Genomic DNA, 13013 nt, shown 5'->3' on the forward strand with positions numbered 1-13013 from the left:
TGCATAGTTTGAGCTAATGTGTATAGCTGTTCCTTTGCAAGACAGGAGTGGAGCAGATAATCATGCTGTGGATCTCTACCCTGTGGCACACAGCGTAGGAAACAAAATCTGCTGGTTTGCCCTATTGCTACTGTTTAATTCTCTGAAGAGATTAAGGTAAAATTTATAGCAGTGTATCAGAACAACTTTTTCAGTTGTACTGGCTTTTCATATTGTCCTTTACACCAGGCAGGCTGAAGCACTGCTACGTGAACAAAATTCTAAGCTCTGCTGATGAGATCTGTTCATTGTAAACAAAGATCCATGCCCCTTAAAACTCTGAGGATTTCTTTGCAACTGCTAGGGCCAATCTCTCAGTGGTTGTTTTGGTGCATCTTCATCACAGAAAATAGCTTCTGCTTCAAGGTGTCTGATGTTAAAGTATAGCTCTTGCTAGTGAACAACAGTAAAAATAAGGGAACAAAATGCAAGGTCATATAGCTGAGAAAGCTGGTGGCATAAATCAAACCAATGGAAGAGCCATTTCAAAAGCTGGAAGTAACTGTGTATGAACAGCAGATGTCCTGCCAGGCCTGCAGCTTCTGTTGTCCCTATCAGTGTTTGTTCTGGGTCTACAAAGAGGGAAATAGTTGCTGCTGCCAGAGAAGTACTACTGCTTGTGTCTGTGTGGACAGGCAGTAACTGTCCCTTTCGTAAGGCTGAACCTTTCACATTCGTAGGGCAGGCAGCACGCTCAACACTGAAAACCCATGGACAGCTATACCCCAGGGGCAGCTTGGCTTGGCTTCACAGCTGAGCTGAAGGGAGTATTTTGCCAACTTCGTCTGTCTTAAATTCATGTCACTTTGGGCTGCCTTGCTTTTTGCAGGCTGATGTACTATTGTATTGATTTCTAGGCAGCCAGGGGGCTGGGTTCATGTATTACTCTGTGAGCCAGTTTGTACTGTACGCTCAAGTGTATTCTTAGGGTATTTTTCTTCATCATCTACAACATTCTTGATTCAGCAATTATATACTTGCTTGTAAAAAACAGGTTGCAACACAGTTTTATTTAAGTTCTGATTGTAACCAAAACTATTTTCAAATCTATTTTGTAAATATGAAAAGTATTTTCCTGTAATTAAGAGAGTTTGTTGCCAGTTTTCCTGACTCCTGAAAAGAAGTGTTCATTTAAAATATTATAATGTCTGGAACATAACAAAGTGCCAGATTAAATTGGCATCCATAAATAATGTAGCAATACTGAAACACTAGCACTTCAGTGGTTTACGAAAAGCTGTGGGAAAACAGAGAGTTCTGTACTAGAAATTGTAGAACATCTGAGGGATGGGGAGCTATCAAAACCGTAGTGATTTATTGTTGCTTTATTTGTTTCATTTGTGAGGAGTGGTTACTGAAGCGAAGTAATTTGTGCAGTAGAGTCTCTGTGGTTGTTACTTATGCCATACACAGCGCAATCTTTTTTTCTTTAGTTCTGTTTAAGGTGTACTGCATAGACCAAACCTATACCACTATCCGAGTGCCAGTGTCTTCCTCTGTGAAGGAACTGATCAGCGCAGTAGCAGATAAGCTGGGTTCTGGAGAAGGCCTCATCATCGTAAAGATGAGTTCAGGAGGAGGTACTGTATTTGCATCATCTGAAACGCTTCTCACTTCCAGTGAAGCAGAATGTTGGGGGGGATTGAAAGACTAATTCAGTCAAGACTTTTATATCCATGTGCATGTTCAGCTGGTGCACAGGTTCTGTCCTAGATGCAGGTCCTTTCCCTAATGCAGGCACAGACTGGAGCTCACACAGGAGACAGGAAAAATGGAGAAGCTTGTGTATCTGCATGTTGCAGAGCAGAGCTACCCCGAGTTTCCTTCACTGTAAGACTTGTAGGAGTTTTTTAGCAACGGAATTAGGAGGTAAGCATAGATAATGTCAGGCTAGACATATAAATCAGCAACAGCAGAAAACTGCAGTGCAGACATTCCAGTAGTGGTCACTACCATTCTGGCTATTCTGTCCATGCAAAGCACTACTGAGCAACTTGGTGCCAAGCCCACTGACCTATTGCTGGCAAGGGGTCAGGGGACAGCCCCCCACTATAGGCTGTGGAAATGGGAAAGTAACTGGAAGATGGTATCTGCTGGAGAACTGGTGTTGCTGACGTGCTCTGGTTGGGTATGACTGTGTGGACACACACAGAGCTAATGAGGGCTGTGTTGGAAGGCATTTTTGCAAACAGTGATGCCTGCCAAAAACAGCTCACTTCCTGAGAACTGACACCAGGCAGCTCTACTTTTTGCAGTTGCAGCAATTTTTTATTGTCAGATTTGCTGACAGCCAGCGCATGCTGGAAGAGACTGTTTTGTAGGTTACTTAATTATCTTTTCTTTACCTGTGGTGTGATGTTTTTTTAGAACTGCTGTAATGAGATTTGAATACAGTTGCATTTCATCACCTCCATGTGCAGTTACTCTCTTCCAAGGCAAGTTCTGTTAAGAACAGCTTTCCAAATGCTTGCAGCTCAGAGAAGAATGAATGGAGTCCCTAATTATGGCTGATTTTTTGCAGGTAGTTTCTAAGGATGGCAGCACAGGCTTCTCGACCTGCCTGGAGAATTTGGGGCTGGGATTCCAGTTCTGTATGATTGTTTTGTAGGAGACTGGTTTGGGCTGAGCTTGCTGTCATATTTCTTCAATAAAGAGGATGTTGTTGTCATCTATTTTGTATCCTGGACATTGGTTTGCTGTGTAAAATTTGTTCCCACAAGGGTGATCTGTGCAGCTGTTGGATCAGTCCTGCTGTAAATTCTACATACATGTAATAAACAATCTTTTGTTTCATGTTTATAGAAAAGGTTGTGCTCAAACCTCACGACGTTTCAGTGTTTACAACTCTCAGTGTTAATGGACGGCTGTTTGCTTGCCCACGTGATCAGTTCGATTCACTGGTATGTATGTCTGCAGTTCTCAGAAAGTTCAGTTCTTCAGTTTGTTTGAATGCTTGGCCCTTTTTGCAGTACCAACGCGTTAGGTAAGGAAACATTCGCAACAAAGGTCTTGTCACAGTGCTATGGGATAAGCCCTGAAATTAAAACAAAGTAATGTTATAATTTCCTAAACTAGAGCAGAAGTCCATCTGATCCACATGACAGCAATTGATCCCAGTATTCTCTGTGTCACACTGAGCATGTAGGAAGAGCTGAATAATGTCACTAAGACATGCAGCAATTCCTGATTACAGAATTATATCCTCAAGGCCACAGGGATATATTCTTGAAGATAGATGTTACCAATTAAAGCGTTCTGGAGGCTTGATTCCAACAATAAATTCCTTAAAATCTTTTCTTTCTCAGCCCCACAAAATACTGTGTCAAAATCTCAGATGATTCTAAGTACAATCACAGAAAATATTCCTGGTAGCAAGTCTGTTTTTTCTTAGGTGGAATTGTTCACAAGTACTTACAGTTTATACAGTAATTCTGATGATCTCCATGGGGTCTGCTTTTATAGAGTTTGATTTGACTGTACTTTTTGTTCCTTTTATTTCATTAAAAACAAATGTCATTGCCAAGTCATGTCAGCATGAATTCTATTACTCCTAGCCTTGTTTCAGCCTCCTGTATGCTTTTAACAAGCCACTTAGTATGTATGCCTGACTTCTTTTATAGATATGGTAAAATCCATGCTTTGCTGCTGCTTTCAATTTAGTAACCAGGGAATGCACATCCAGCATACTGTAGTTCCATGCAGAGATACCTCTTGTTCAGTTTATTAAATTCTGGTGTGCCCTTAGGGTTAATTAATCCTGCCAAGTAGATACCCTCATGGGGCGTGCTACTCTAAAGCAGGGGTGTTGCGTCAGTACAACTGCTCTGGGTGCTTTTATGTGGCCCTGCATTGTCTGTGTAGACATCCCTTTGGCAGCAAATTGTCGTGGCTTTCTGTGCCTTTTCCCCTGTGCTTTTTACCATGGAGCAAGAACCCGAAATGCTGCAGGGAGCTCTCAGATGCAGGGCTGCAGTTTTCATCAGCGGGACTGACTTCAGTAGGAATCAGGGACAAACACTCTGCACCTTAAGAAAGGTTCTCAGCACTGTGTAAGAGAATACATCCCCTGATCAGATGCATTTTTCAAAGAGGTATAAACAAATTTAAAAATGTTACAACCTTACCTCCCTCCCGCTTTAATCCTCTCATGTTCCAATTTCTGGCTGCTGTCTGTGCATGTACATTTAGTCACATTACACTTGACAGTTCCCGTGTGAAAATTGTTCTGGGTTAGATGAATTTTCAAATATGCAATGAGTTTGCATCTAAAGGCTGCTTTCCTAGCCTTGGAAAGTATGTGTTTGTTATGGTAACAGCTATGTTGTGTTTGTCTCTGAAGAGGGGAAAAACGTGCTTCCAGACTGTGGGCAATTCTCTTTCCACAGATTTCCACAAATTAAGATTTTCTACATAAAACTGCTGTACTTTTAATTCATTTTAATACCTGCTCTGTCTTAAACTAAAGAAATTTTGTGTTTATGCAAATCCCAGTTCAGAGGAATCTGCAGGCTGTTACAAGATTGATGGTTGTCCTGATTTTTTTAGATAATACTCTGCTTGTACACACAATTTTTTAAAATTGTGGACGTAGCTTTTAATGCCTGTGGTTTAGTTTAATTATTTTAAATTAGTTTGTATCATGATGATATCTGAAAGACCAGTTTTCCCTGGAGCACAAAGCAAGCACTGGTACAGAATCACAGAATGTCCAGGGTTGGAAGGGACCTCTGTGGGTCATCTAGTCCAACCCCCCTGCCAAAGCAGGGTCACCTACAGCAGGCTGCACAGGACCTTGTCCAGGTGGGTCTTGAATATCTCCAGAGAAGGAGACTCCACAACCTCCCTGGGAAGCCTGTTCCAGTGCTCCGTCACCCTCAGAGGGAAGAAGTTCTTCCTCATGTTCAGACGGAACTTCCTCTGCTTCAGTTTGTGCCCATTGCCCCTTGTCCTGTCGCTGGGCACCACTGAAAAGAGTCTGGCCTCATCCTCCTGACACCCACCCTTCAGATATTTATAAGCATTTATTAGGTCCCCTCGCAGCCTTCTCTTCTTCAGGCTGAACAAGCCCAGCTCCCTCAGCCTCTCCCCGTAGTAGAGATGCTCCAGTCCCCTCATCATCCTCGTAGCCCTCCGCTGGACTCTCCAGTAGCTCCAGCTCCTACATGCTGTGCCTTACTGAGAAGGTGACTTGATGTATTAATCCAGTCGGTCTTTTTTCTGTCGGTAATATAATATTCCTGTGTAGAAGGGGATTCATTTTGTCCGCTCGTTTTTGATCTCGCCGTGACGCCCTGTTCGCCCTGCGAGCTCGGCGCTGCCCGCACCGGCCCTGCGCCTCCCCGGGGGAGCGGGGCCCGCGCTCTGCTGCCCTCTGCTGGGAGCCGCCGGCACGGCGCGGCTTGGCGGGAACCCTGGCTGCGCCGGGCCCGCGGGGGGAGGGCGAGTGGCGACGTGTGCCGTGTGCAACAGGCTGCTTCCAGCCCGGCCCGGTCTCCAGCCGTCCGGTGACTCTGGCTGTAGCGTAAGGTTTAGTTGTGTGCGACACGGCAGGTCCCGTCTCATTCATTGGGTGGTACGGAAGCGTCTTTCAGAAACGCTTTACACTTGAATGCTTTAAAGGATTCTTAAGGCTGTGTGCATGTCATTTTAATTAGCATAGCCAGGAGTTCTGCAGTCACAAATAGTGCGTCCTCGTACTGTCAAAGTGTGAGGCTTTATAAATGATCAGAAGATCTTGCGGTCACTGCAGAATTCTGAAGTATGGCAGATGTAATAATTCTTACCATTAGAGTCAGTGATTTGCACAAGTATTTGGCCTGGGCTTTGTGGTCTGGTTATTTGTGTATGTGAAAAAGGAAACTGATAACAAAAGCTGTGTGGAAAGACCTATGCTCTTAAATAAACAGATAGGCTTTAGTTAGCACAGTGTGTATTGAAGTCCTTATTTCTGGCTTCAATTTTTAGAACAATGCTAAAAATATCACACTGAGAACAGTCTGTTTTATTTCCTTACAGTGCCTCTGAAGAGCTTGCAGAATTTTCCTATCTCGTGCATAGTGGATACTGGTTTTGCACAGGGCTTTGCATTCCTAGTGCCAGCCTCGTTAAAAGCCAGGTTAAAAGCAAGATTCGGTTTTACTATTAGAAACATGCTTAGGAAAGTGGTCACACTGAAAATCAGAAACATTATGGAAGAAAACCACCAATCATGCAACTTAGTATTTCTAAAATATTTTTATACCACATTTTCCATTTGTAGGCACCATTACCAGAACAAGAAGGACCATCTGCTGGTACAGTGGGAACGTTTGAACTGATGAGCTCTAAAGACTTAGCACACCAGATGACAGTTTATGACTGGGAGCTCTTCAACTGTGTGCATGAGGTATGAGGATCTATCTATTCAGCCAATTAGAATCTGTTAGAAAATGCTGTTAGAAAATGCTTAGTTGTACATTGCAGGCTTGCGCATTATTTGCAAAACTTTCTCTAAGCTTGATTTTCAAAAATACTACAATAAAGGCACCTACAAGTTTTGAAAGTATAAGGCATTCTTAATTTTGTAGGCAAAATGCAAAAATGAAGTTGAACTTCTCCTGAACATGTCTGCTTATTGAATTACTTTTTGTATGTTTTAAGGTATTAACCTATTTATACATAGTCTGTAGTTATGGTTTTAGTATGCCTCAGCTATTGTCTACTGGATTTGCAGCCTGAATCCTTCTCATCTGCACAGCAATAAAGGTAAACTGCAGAGCAAGTTTCAGGCTACATACTGACCTGCTCATTCTTAGCCTCTTTCCTCTGTCCAAAAGATGAGAGTTCTAAAAAAATAATCCCAAACTGTTTTCTTTTTCCTAGCTGGAATTAATCTATCACACTTTTGGAAGGCACAATTTTAAAAAGACCACAGCAAATCTGGACTTGTTTTTAAGAAGATTTAATGAAATTCAGTTCTGGGTCGCAACTGAGATTTGTCTTTGCTCTCAACTCAGCAAGCGTGTTCAGCTGTTAAAGAAGTATATTAAGATAGCAGCCCAGTAAGTATACAGTCATCTGTGAGCTGGCAATGGGGTTGAACGTAGTCAATTTGTTGTTATTTTGCTTTTTTATTTTCATACAGCCACACACAGTAGAGGTTAAAATGTTCTGTATTTGGTAATTCTGTGCATTTCCTTATAGGGCGGTATAGAACCTTGTTAATATATATTCTTCTTTCCTGTCCTACTCTCCATTGCTCCTTGATCCGTGATCTCTTAGGGCCATGTTTTCACATAAAATTTGTGAGTAAATATATTTCAGTTCATTAGGAGGATCCTTCCTTTACCCTTTCATGTATTAGCAAATATTAATATGCAAATTAGTAAATACTAACAAAACAGCCTTAATTTTGCTGAGAACAGTATTTCTAATGCTGTTCAGGAAAACTGTTCTCAGAATTGCTCTGAGTGGGAAAACCGAGAGAGGAGAGCAAAGAGATGTAGGACGGAGATGACAAGGCTCCTGTTACCTTCAGTCTGCTTGGTACATTTTTCTAATACTTCTGTTTGAAAACACAACAATATGATTCTCCTTTTTTGTCACCAGCTGCTGGGTCTGAGGGTGCATAGTAGGCAGTTCTTGCTGTCTTCTATTCTTTTATTCATATTAAAACTTAAATTCTTCGGAGCCTTCATGTCAAAGATGTTGGCCTTGACTCCTTATAGCTGGAGTCAAGGGCAGGGGTGTGACTGACTTCAGAGGGAGCAGGGGCATGCCCCTGCTCTGCGTAGCTACGGGTTTTTATCGCTGTTGCCCTCTTCCTTCCTTCCTTCCTTCCCAGTTCGTGGTGTATTTATTACGCTCACCACCGTCTGAACAAACAGTTTGCTGAGGTGTGCAGTGGGGAGCTGCCTGTCGCTGTGTTTGTCTGTGCCTCTGGGCATTGTGGCTGGAGGGCTGCAGGCAGTCTTACCGAACAAAAGAGTTATTACTTGCGGTTAAACCATGGGGTTTAACTTTTTTGCATCGCTAAATGTAGTAGTGTGAAGGAAGATATTGCTATTACAGCTGTGGTGCCCCTCTCCTCCCAGTTAATAATTCCACATAGCTGAAATCGGTGTTCACATCGGAACGCTGCATCAGCGTGCCTCCCTCCTCCGGGAACCGCCGTGCTCCGCCACGACCGGCTTCCTTCTGGGAACGGCTCCGGGCCCTCCGCTCCAACCGGATTGCGGCTGCTCGCAGGATCAGGTTTCTATTCAGAACGGAGGACACAATTTACCTCTTTAGTTTCTAAAAATACATGCAGCGGCTGTTGCACCATGGCAGTCAGCAGAACGAAGCTGGGAAGCTGTGTCCAGGAGAGGGCAGTGGCACCCGCGCCCGACCGCCTCGCCGGATTCCAAACTCGGGGGCATGAAACGGGAAAATGCTGAAATTAAACATGGTAAATTAAGATACGAGAGTCATTTTCATTAACGCTTGAAATCAGGTATCCCAAAAATTACAGTTAAATGTCTCCTTAATAAACTGCCCCGGCCCATGGGTTCCTCAGTGTCATGGGTTTAATCCTATGCTATTTACAACAGCTTGACAACCTCCTGTTTACTTCCATGTTTCTGGCATCACTACAATGCTAAAAATAAATAGCTAGAAGCGGTCTGCTCTGCTGAGTCCTCTTTGTCTCCTGAAAGCAGAGAAATCTGAAGCACAAGATTTTCCTCCGTACAAACAGAGTGGGCAGGTTTAATTGCAGCCGCTGGAAAGACGCTGGGAAGTTTTGCCAGGCTGCTGCCCTCTGTGCAGTGCTGCCATGGTAACAGGTGCTACAGCGTGCGGTAAAACAAACACAGAGTGCACCGAAGTTAGAGGGGAGAAAAAGCCAAGGAATTGGATCAAAAGATGTGGGCCCAGGCCTTGAAGCAGTATCTCTGAGGAAGTTTTGCTTGTGAAGATCCTTGAGACCTAATGAGAACTTTACCCTACCTACAAGTACTAGACTCATTAGAAACGTGTTCAGGGAGAACAGCTCAGTGCTGCACTATTAATCTTAGCCATGACTGGTGGTAACGAGATGCCTTGCACATACCGATTTTCAAAGATTACTGTTACTGAGAACCCTATTTCCATTCTGTGGCCGGGGGCTCAGACACCGTCGCTGAAGGTGCCCCGTTCTGCACCTGCAACCCCACGCACCCGGCAATGTGCGCTGCCTGTTGGTGCGGGCAAGCGCAAGGCCACGTGCTGGCTCCAAGGGCTGTGCACATGTGCTTTCAGTTCCAGGAGCTGCTGTTGCCTTTGCATCTGCTGGGAAAGGACGTAGAGGTATACCAGGTTCATATCTTTTCTCCAGCCACTGTAGGATTAAACTTCTAAACAAAAGGGAGAAGTGAACTATATTTCCTACAGTGAGTTCTTCCCATGTTAATTGTATTAGAAAGTACTTGCACGTACTCTTATGGGTATCCACACACCCAGTTTGTATGCATTACCTCTTTGCAAGTATAACCACAGGCTATATAGAAGACTTCTTGTGTATCACTATACTCAGACACTTTCATTCAGTTTTTGAAAATCATTCTTTCCATGCACACACGTATGTTATAAGTCCAAGGAGCCTGTAAGAGATTTTTGAAGGGTGTGTATTTACAGGGAAAATGCCAAGGTGAATATGCTCGTGTAAGTACCGAGAGATTTTAACCACATGTGTGTTTGTGTTGGAAACAAGAATGTGTGCATATGTGTGTGTTCACAATTCATACTAACAGGAAGATTTTTTCAGTACAGTCTGTTCTGGGAGGCAGAGGGACCTCTGCTCTGAGCACACTGTGGCGCTTTGGAGGATCCACTTTCTGAGATTTTTCAGGCAGCATATGTGCAGTGGAGCCATGGAGCACTGTTTCTCCTTCCTTACAATGGTCCTCTATCTGGAACTGAACTGTATAGTGTAGAGCCTGTAGAATTTATAGAATATTTTTTGTAGGATGTCATACATCTAGATGGATTTTAACAGGGACTTTGTCAAATTACATTACTTAACAGGGTATTTGGCAAAACTTTTCCTTTTTAAAATGAAAGGTAGATTCAAGTTACATATTGCAGATACATTTGCAGCTGCCTACTATGTTTGAACACTACTGCTGTGTGGTACTAATTATTTTTACCGTGCCACAGGCTGTGGCCAGATACCCATTTCTGGATTTAGTTGTGCCTGGGGAAGAGGTTATCACTGACAGCCTATCCTGACTGCTTTTCCTCCTTATCTCCCCTCAGATCCACTAACGAGGTACTCCCTGATCTGCTCTAGTTGGAATAAGTTGGGGTAGCTTTAGCATTTCAGTTTATCTTTGCTAACCTTGCTCACTGTCCCTAATCTGATGTGGGAGAACTTGTATGAGCAGCTCTGCCAGAAGATCTGAGGGGGCAGCAGTTTCCAACAGACAGACCAGCAGATGGGACAGATTGTTTTTCACGCCCTCAGTGTTCACACAGTGCAGGCACAAGTGAGGCCCAGATCTAAAGGACTCTCCCACTCAATACATCGAGGCTGGTGAAATGAAGGGACAGAAAGAACAGAATAACAATAGGGTACTGTGGCAATTATGGAGTCAGACAGTAGGATGTGATGATTGTACTAATTTTGTCTGGAGCTGAGGGTATCTCAAAGGAGCTAAGAGCTTCAGCAGTGAATTAAAAAAGCTATCTGAGAATCATAGCTTGAATCTTGCAAAAATTTTCTTGGTAAACAGCAAAAGAAGCAGAGACTGAGGTGCTGAAATCAGGTGTTGGCTAATCAGTTGTGCAAAATAGCAAATTATTTGCAGGAACCTAGTGAGACACAGACTGATGAGATATAAGCTTTGTTCTCTCTCTTCCCTTCCCATCGAGTCAATGAGCCACCTGATGCAGTCCCAGCTGAGCAGCAGTGGGCTGTTCCTGTCAGATTGTGTCTACTCCTGCATATGGTGTATTATGGATCTTCCATAATACTCAGTTACATGTCCCAGTTTTTCCTGATTGATAACAGAAGTTCTCCTTTGCATTAGGGATGAAGCGTGACCTAGAGCTCCTAGTGCCCAGGACCTCTTTAATGATACTGGTAACAAATGGCAGTTCTTTGCCTGAAACATCCTAATGAGTTCCAGAATCTACAAGTACTGGTTAGAGATCATATACAGCGACAGAGGTCACTGGCACACAGGGATCTCTAGACAGCTGGTCTTCTCCCTTTAAAAAGACTCAGTGCTCCTGTAAACTGTCACGAAGATCGTCTGGGGACAGCTCCCAGCATTCAGTAGCTGTTCAGAAGCTGTCAGCAAGTTCTGCAGCAAATGAGGTTGTAAACCAGTTGCTTCCACTGTTTCTGGTGTTCCCTGGGACTGAGTTGAGCCCAGTTTCAGGACTGTGTTTCTGAGTGGGGAGGAGCTTCAAAAACTCCTTTAATGTCCTTGCAGAAGTTGGCACCCAGAGAAGTGGAAGCAGGAGGTCACTTTAGGAGAGAGGGGGAAGGAGCCTCCAGAGTGCGGTGGTGTGCCACAGGCGTGCTGGCCAGGGCTGCCCACGTTCAGTCACAGCTATGCTAGATGCCAGGGTTCATCTCTGTGAAGGTTGTCACGTGTACTTGTGACCTGACTGATACATACAACTGAAAACCTGGCCCTTTGTGTTTCAGCTGTAAAGAATACAAAAATCTGAATTCCTTTTTCGCTATTATTATGGGACTGAGTAATGTTGCTGTGAGCCGTCTCTCGTTAACATGGGAGGTAAGTCTTAGCTAAAATCCAATTCTGAGAAGTTTAACTGAGATTTGTGCTTTTAGTTAGCAAAAACATGGCTTGGGCATTTATTATTGATAAAATTAGATCTACTAATTCAGCTCCCGAGCGTAAGCCTTTAGCTAGGGCTGACAATTTTTTTTTGGTAGGGCAGTATACCCATATTTGTGCTGAATACTCACAAGCAGTTAACAAGAGTGACAACAGCAGCTTCTATTGATGAGCTAAACTGCACAAAAGGATGAGCGAGTTAGCCAGTTAACCTCCTACATCAGCCCATCCTCTGCTTGACTTTACTGATCATTTAGTGAGATCACTCCAAAGATACTTCTCTAAAATCCATCTTCTGTTTATACATATTATTTTCTGATCTCATATGGACTCTGTTGCCCTATGAAAATGTGGGTTTGTCCTAACCAGTTCTGGTTTTCTCTCTAGCATGCATTCCCCTGCTTACTAGCAGTTTGGTCTTCGTTCCCAGAGCTTCCACCTTTTTCTGTGGCTTTGCCATTTTGTATGGAGCATATAAAAAGGGTGCAACGTCCAGCAGGGTGAGGTGGTAAACATATGTAACCACAAAAACACACTGGCTGTCAAAAGCAGTGCAGATTTGAATGTGCATGTATTTTGTTCATTAGAAATTCAAAATAGTTGGCATGACTGAGGTCACTGGTGCAACTGAGACCAACATTTGCACACCTTTAAAAAAGTGCTCTGAAACAGGAGATCAGACTAACATATCTGAGGAGACACCAGCCCAGTTTTCAAAAGTACATGTTGCAAGTGGCATAAACAATCATTGCTAAAGGCAAAGATTTGCAGATCAGTTTCTCAGAATAATGATCCTTCATTTGTGGCTACTGAGAGGAACAGTTGGGAGAGCTGAGACACTACGAGAGGAGTATGAAGAGAGAAGAGAGAGCTGAATGTCTATACTACATACAGCAATCTGAAATGGGCACAGATCGTTTGTAGGTGTGGGATATAAACCTGAGTTCAAGGAAATGTTGTCATACTCTGGTTCTGTAGGGCAATCAGTTTATCAAGAGAATTTCTGCAGCTTGATTTTTATCCAGATATATGTGCAGAATATACTTAAAAACAAACATATCAATACCTGATTTTTGCTATATTATCATGCATTTACATTAGTTGCATGCACAAATTAGATATTTGCAGGTGCAAATGTCCAATTATACCGCTTACATCACAAATACC

At 43.2% G+C, this 13013-nt stretch overlaps 1 protein-coding gene across 3 annotated transcripts in view; it reads left to right on the plus strand.

The window, feature by feature from the left end:
* The window catches only part of RAPGEF4 (Rap guanine nucleotide exchange factor 4), a 170650-nt gene that overhangs the window by 142533 nt on the left and 15104 nt on the right, over nucleotides 1-13013 (plus strand). For all 3 annotated transcript variants that reach the window (XM_075430945.1, XM_075430946.1, XM_075430947.1), the window contains 5 exons: nucleotides 1473-1619; nucleotides 2842-2939; nucleotides 6299-6424; nucleotides 6901-7079; nucleotides 11693-11783. In XM_075430945.1, coding sequence (XP_075287060.1) covers nucleotides 1473-1619; nucleotides 2842-2939; nucleotides 6299-6424; nucleotides 6901-7079; nucleotides 11693-11783 — 641 coding nt within the window. The remainder of the gene's footprint in view (nucleotides 1-1472; nucleotides 1620-2841; nucleotides 2940-6298; nucleotides 6425-6900; nucleotides 7080-11692; nucleotides 11784-13013) is intronic.

The sequence above is a fragment of the Opisthocomus hoazin genome, chromosome 9, assembly GCF_030867145.1.
Source record: "Opisthocomus hoazin isolate bOpiHoa1 chromosome 9, bOpiHoa1.hap1, whole genome shotgun sequence".
Classification (NCBI taxonomy): Eukaryota; Metazoa; Chordata; class Aves; order Opisthocomiformes; family Opisthocomidae; genus Opisthocomus; species Opisthocomus hoazin.